This window comes from Medicago truncatula, chromosome 3 (assembly GCF_003473485.1).
Source record: "Medicago truncatula cultivar Jemalong A17 chromosome 3, MtrunA17r5.0-ANR, whole genome shotgun sequence".
Taxonomy (NCBI): domain Eukaryota; kingdom Viridiplantae; phylum Streptophyta; class Magnoliopsida; order Fabales; family Fabaceae; genus Medicago; species Medicago truncatula.
Genome location: NC_053044.1, coordinates 30,985,706 through 30,992,663, shown reverse-complemented (window position 1 = coordinate 30,992,663; position 6,958 = coordinate 30,985,706). Strand labels below are relative to the sequence as shown.

The following is a 6,958-nucleotide window of genomic DNA, read 5'->3' as shown; positions in this document are numbered from 1 at the left end:
CTAGTTACTCCCAAAATCAGATAAGAATGGTTTTTTTTTTTATTTTAATTAAGGAATTTTTTTTTGCCAAAAATTTTAAATAAGGAATTAGTTACATCTAAAATCGGATAAGAATGGTTTGTCTTTTTTTTCAATTTTAAATTTTGGGAAATGACCATTAAGCACATAGAATTAGAGTGATCATGAGGTTAAAGAAGGAATATTAAGGAAAATTGGTGGACTTCAATTTTCTTATGAATTCTTAAGAAAATCAAAAAGAAAATCAAAAAAAATGTTAGTAGATACTCTTACATATATAATTGACTAGATGAAATGAATTTTTGATTACTTTATAATTTATGTCAAATAGTAATTACTTTTTTTGGTAGAAAAATAGTAATTACTTTCAGTGCACCTTCTTAATAAAACTTTTCAAATTAAACAAATAACTTTTTCCATAATTTATACGTTTCCAAACAATCCCTTATAATAATATTTTAAAATAATTGTACAGCTTGCATATATAAGTGGAATATATAATTTAACAATTAAAGAGTTTTATATGGAAATTACATATTCATATCACTTTTTATAAATGTATTCATATCACTTTATTACCTCATAGGAAAATATTGATAACAATCGGATATCTCGCATTTTAAAATATATTTGAAAGTTGTTCTGATGATGTCATTATACGAGTCATCTAATTATACGAGCACCTCAATTTAGGCTATATAAATAACTTCATGTTTTGAGGAAGAAAACCACACACACACACAAAACATTTTATAAATTTTTTCTACATTAAGGATGAGAACGAAGGTGAAACTTGCATTCATGGTCAATGATTCTGCAAGGAAAATAACTTACAACAAAAGAAAAAAGAGTTTGAAAAAAATGGTTGATGAACTCACTACCCTGTGTGGGATTGATGTCTGCGCTATACTTTATAGCGAATTTCATTCTGAGCCTGAGGTCTGGCCTTCCCCGTTGGAGGTTCAAAGGATTATCACAAAGTTCAAAAGTTATTCAGAAGTCGGGCAAGAAAGGAAGAAATTGAACCAAGAGAGCTATTTGATGCAGAGGATTGGGAAGTCACAAGAGAAGTTGGTGAAAGTGGAGAAGGCAAATTGGGAGATGGAGAGGTCCTTGATCTTGTTTCAATGTCTCCAACAAGAAAATTTTATCAACACCTTGAACACAAATGTTTTGAATGAGCTAGCATGGGAAATTAATGACAAGCTTAAGGAAATTACTTCAAAGATGAATCAACTTGACACAAATGAAAGCACTTAGAGATTTCGAAAACCATAAATGTTTTTTTTTTGTTTCTTTGTTTGTGTTCTATTTATTTCCCTATTGTTATTTTGTGTTTGTTCTCAATCATCAGATGTAGTACTAAATTCTCATGGTTTAGTATGCACTTTTTAAAAAAAAATTAAAATATTTTGACCTCACAGGTGTTTTTTTTTTTTTTTAGATAAATTAGGTGTTAGTTAGTTGAATGAATATGATGAATGCACCATGATATTGCTTCCTAGAATAATATAAACTCTAAAAGGTATTTGAATCGCAAATCGTTGATCATGATTGAATATGGTGATGTATACAAAATTTAAAGAAACAAAAACAAAATAATAGTTTTGGGTTTTCCTTATGTTAATAAATGATAAAACACTTAGAATGCAAATACGATAAGATTCAATGAGAAAAGTGGAGAGCATTTTGAAATTAAACTTGAATCATTGGAAAGTAGACAAAATTACATACATAATAGACCATGGTTATGTACCTACACTTTTTTTTTAAGTAGGAGTTATCCAGGTTACAAGTTGGGTGAATATTTTTTGTCAAAAAAAAAAGTTGGGTGAATATTTATGCCATGGTTATGTACCTATACTTTTTTTCAAAGGATGTACATATGTTCGGAAGAAAAATTGAACCAATTGGATACTTAAACCTGATAACAAAAATAATATATGTAATCTAGGCCATTCTAATCTTTCCATAAAATGTTTTTTAGTCGAATCATATGTCGTTTGATATTTTATTTAAATAGTTGAAGTTGAGGCCTAATGATTGAAAAACTAAATTTTGGGACTAGTTTGATAGAATTGCATGTACAAAAGATGTTTGATGAAATAATTGTTAATATGAGATTGATAATTTAAAGAACACATTATGTATGGATGTTTTCTAGTTTTAGGTAACTAAGCATTAAGATAAATGTATGAGCATATATAGGCTGAAATTATTATTAAGTAATTAAGATAGAGAAAAATTGGATTGATAACATGCTAAGGTAAATGTTATGTATAGAATGTGTAAAGTTAGACTATTTTTCTTGTATAAATTGAAGATAAAAAAGTTGATTTTTGACCAAAAGCCACTTCTTTCCAAGAAGATTGTGACTCGTCAATCCAAATCAAAATAAACATTATTTACATGGTACAACTGGTGGTTCTCGTCAGTCTCACAGTTGTAGCACCTAGACACCCCTAACTAGGGTTGCATAGATAGACGGCGCCATCGTCGCGGTACCTGGTTCTTTATCACGTTCGTTCTTGGTGCCTCTCCTTGTTTTCAACGTGATTTCCTCTTGTCGCTTGTTGTGTCTGTGCTTTTAAATTCAATGGTAGTCTTTTTAGATCTGTCATTGATTCACCATCCTCTTCAACTGACTACATCCTTTGGGTTCATGCCACCTCCCAATGGGCTGCATATTTGGACTACAATTAGTTTTCTATGATTTGTGGCTCTTCGTGGTGGTTATGTGAGGTTTGTTTTTTCTTGAAACTTGAAAGCGTTGTGATGTGCATTGTTGTTTGGGTCTCTCTGCGACGATGTCTTGACATGCCTCCATCATCGTCTGGTTTAACAATATGAAAGGATATATGGTTCTGTTAAAACCTATAAGGGTTTGTTGCTTTAGTTTTTAAAGTGGTGAATTCATCCCTCAATATGGGTTCACAATGTGCGTGTTTCTTTCAAATCGGTTTCCAGGGTTCTTTAGTGGTCGTCGTGTTGGAATCATCCCACGATCTGGTTCACCATGTGGTTGGAGGTTCGGTTCGATATTTGCTTTAATTTTCATGACTGAAATGTGACTAGTAGGCTAAAAAAGGCCATGAGTTTATTGATCGTAAATTGTTGGTGCTCATATTTTTTACCGTGTTGACGGTTAAATTTAGTCGACACTTGGCTCGATAGGGTCATTTGCTTGCTGTTGTTTTGTATAGGGGGTTGTGATACGTAAATCTATTTATGTGTTGGTGATCATGTCAATAGACAGCTTAAGGATGTGAAAGTTCACATTCCACTCTTTTTTCTATCTGGTTTCTTTTATGTACGCAAGTTCACTGGGTAGTGCATGTGGTGCGTGTGCCTTTGTTTTGATTTCTTTTAAACCACATTTGTTGTAGTTATATTGTATGTAATACCCGTTTCGGCTGAATGCTACATTTTGATGAGGTTTGACAGAGTCAGGTATATGTTCCCCCAACATTTGTATTCTCTTTTATTTTCGTTATAATATATTTAAGGTGTTGCATATAGTCTCCAATTTGCACACCTATTCACTTAAAAAAAAAAAAGTGGAATATTATCCACATAATACATCATATTAATTGGATATATAAATAACGAGGGGTCAAATAACACATAGTATGTGGGTATTTTACATCAGTCCATAAGGCATAGGATGAGAGTGCGAAGGCCTAGGGCCCATGCTCGTAGGGAGCCCTAATTTTTTTTTTTATAGAGGGGAGTGTATATTTCAAAACTAAGTAAAAAAGGTGGGATGCATATAGTAATTCATATTAAAAGGCCCAAAGCACAATCTTTTTTTCTTCCAGGATGTAAAAAACAGAAAATAAAACGTGAAAGGACAAATTAAAGTGAAAAAAAAAATGTTGAAAGAGCCTAACTATTAAAAACACACAAACAAAAACTCTTTTTGAGTCATTAGAAAGACAGATGAAAAAAGAAATCTAATAAGAACAACCAAAAGTTCCAAAATCAGTCCTTCTCTCTCTCCAGGTGAATTGTTTTAGGTTTATGCTTTTTTTTCTTATAGCCATTCTCTAATTACTTCAGTTGTTGAATTCTAATTATGTTTTTTTCTTCTTATTATAGTTTCTTTGATAATGGTTCTTTTAATTCTCTAATTGCTTCAGCAGTTGAATTCTAAATTTCTAATTAAATGATTTATGCTTTTTTCGATTAAATTATTAATTTTTGTAAAAAAAAGAAAAATGAACTGAAGAGCTAATAAAATCACAACAAGGAGTTCTTGATAAATTTGTTTTTAAAAAGGTAGATACCCAAGATAATGTTGTTCCTAATGATGTGCCAAATTTGGAAAACAAGAACAATGAAAATATATTGTGGGGTGCCAGCATAGTTGGAATATCAATATATCATATTATAGTGACTTGGGGTGCCAGCATAGCTGGGATGTCAACCACTATAACTAATACATGTCTCATTCATCATTTATCAAAAGAATAAAATTTATAACGTAAAGCAAAGGGCCCTTTTTTAGATTATGCCTAAGACCCAAAAAACTCTAGAAACGGCCCTATCTGTGCCTTGTACAAGTATTACAAAAAAAAGTACTTAGTGGATTGAAGGTTGGCATAACATATCTTTTAAATTTTTGATGTAAATCTAAAATAATTTGACATTAATGAGAGATGCTAAGAAATATATCGTTTAAAAAGTGCATAACACATTGTTATTATAGTTTTTTTTTGTGGTGGTCAGGGTTGAACCTTGGACCTTGCATATTATTATGTATTGTCCATACCAACTGAGTTAAGTTCACAAAGACGATATTATAGTATTTTAGCAACATATATCGAGTCTCAAAATAGTCCTGTAAAATAAAAAATACAGATTTAACTCATGTAAATTGAGATTCTTCCAATTCTTATCATCTAGCTGCCTGATATATAGAAAATAAAGTCTAATTTTATCTTTATGTTCGCCCCTAATGTTGGTAAAAAACAAATTTAATGATTTCATCACACACTGCACGTTGCAGATTTTATCTACTTATACCTGTATAAACAAATTTTTATACACTTATATAAAAAAGTTGATATGATAAAATTTTAAAAACTCAAGATCATTTTGAAAATCAAAATTAATGTAGTGTTTCTATTGAATAACTTTTTATTTTATATGCAAAACACTGTTCAATATTTGCACCGCATCCGTTGCAGATTATATGTACTTATAACTGCTTAAACAAATTTTTTATAAACATATATGAGAAAATTCATATGATAAAATTTTGAAAACTCATGATTATTTTTAAAATATCAACATTAATATAGTGTATCTTTTTTTTTTTTTTGACAAGATTAATATAGTGTATCTATTAAATGATTTTTTATTTTATATTTAAAATAGGGTTTAATATTTAAACAGCACTAGTTGATGATTTTATATGCTTATGTATGCATAAGAAAGAAATTATGTACCCATATGTGATAGTTGATATGATAAAATTCTGAAAACTTGTGACTAGTTTCAGAATATCAATATTAATGTAGTGTTTCTATCAATTAAATTTTTATTTTATATGTAAAACACCGTTCAATGTAAGCACCGTTCCTTTTGCAGATTTTAAATGTTTATATCTACAGAAACAAATTTTATATATATATATGAGAAATTTGATATGATTAAATATTGAAAACTCATCATTATTTTCAATATATAAACATCAATGTAGTGTTCTTATTATGTAACTTTTTATTTTATATGCAAAACATCATTCAATGTTTGCTGGATGATTATAAAGTTAAGGAGCTTGTGAGTTTTGATCAGGACGATTATGAAATTTTGTTTTTTTCTTACAGAAAAAATTTGTTATACTTTTGAGAACCATTATCCATAATTAATTTGTTAAATAACAAATAAATTAGTTCCATAGTTACACTTAAAATTGGATTAAAAGGGTAATTTTTTTATATTTTAAATTTGAAGCGAGGAATTACTTACTCCCAAAATCGGATAAAGGGTTTTTTTTTTAAAATAAATGGAAATAATTACACACTAAATTGGATAAGAAGAGTTTGTCTTTTTTTGCTTTTTTTTTGGGGGGGGGACCCAAAATCAGATAAGAATGGTTTTTTTTTTTTTAATTTTAAGTAAGGAATTTTTTTTACCAAAAAAATTAAATAAGGAATTAGTTACATCTATAATCGGATAAGAATGGTTTGTCTTTTTTTCAATTTTAAATTTTAAAAAATGACCATTATGCGCATAGAATTAGAGTGATCATGAGGTTAAAGAAAGAATATTAAGGAAAATTGGTATACTTCAATTTTCTTATGAATTCTTAAGAAAATGAAGAAAAAAAAATGTTAGTAGATACTCTTACATATATAATTGACTAGATGAAATGAATTTTTGATTACTTTATAATTTATGTCAAATTATAAAGTAATCAATTAAAGAGTTTTCAAATTAAACAAATAACTTTTTCCATAATTTATCCATCTCCAAACAAGCCCTTATAATAATATTTTAAAATAATTGTACAGCTTGCATATATTCATTTACGTGTCCAATTTATATATCTTCTATATAAGTGGAATAAATAATTTAACAATTAAAGAGTTTTATATGGAAATTATGTATTCATATCACTTTTTATAAATGTATTCATATCACTTTATTACCTCATAGGAAAATATTGATAACAATCGGATCTCTCGCATTTTAAAGTGTATTTGAAAGTTGTTTTGGTGATGTCATTATACAAGTCATCTAATTATAAGAGCACCTGAATTTAGGCTATATAAATAACTTCATGTTTTGAGGAAGAAAACCCCACACACAAAAAAAAAACATTTTCTAAATTTTTTCTACATTGAAGATGAGAACGAAGGTGAAACTTGCTTTCATGGTCAATGATTCTGCAAGGAAAATAACTTACAACAAAAGAAAAAAGAGTCTGAAAAAG

The 6,958-nt window shown here is 28.9% G+C and overlaps 1 protein-coding gene across 1 annotated transcript; it reads left to right on the top strand.

Annotated features, from left to right (window-relative positions):
- The first annotated feature begins 879 nt into the window (after positions 1 to 879).
- Positions 880 to 1,278, top strand: LOC25491065 (agamous-like MADS-box protein AGL80). The gene has a single exon (XM_013604980.1). It carries the CDS (start codon positions 880 to 882, stop codon positions 1,276 to 1,278), a length of 399 nt encoding a protein of 132 aa, XP_013460434.1.
- The last annotated feature ends 5,680 nt before the right edge of the window (positions 1,279 to 6,958 follow it).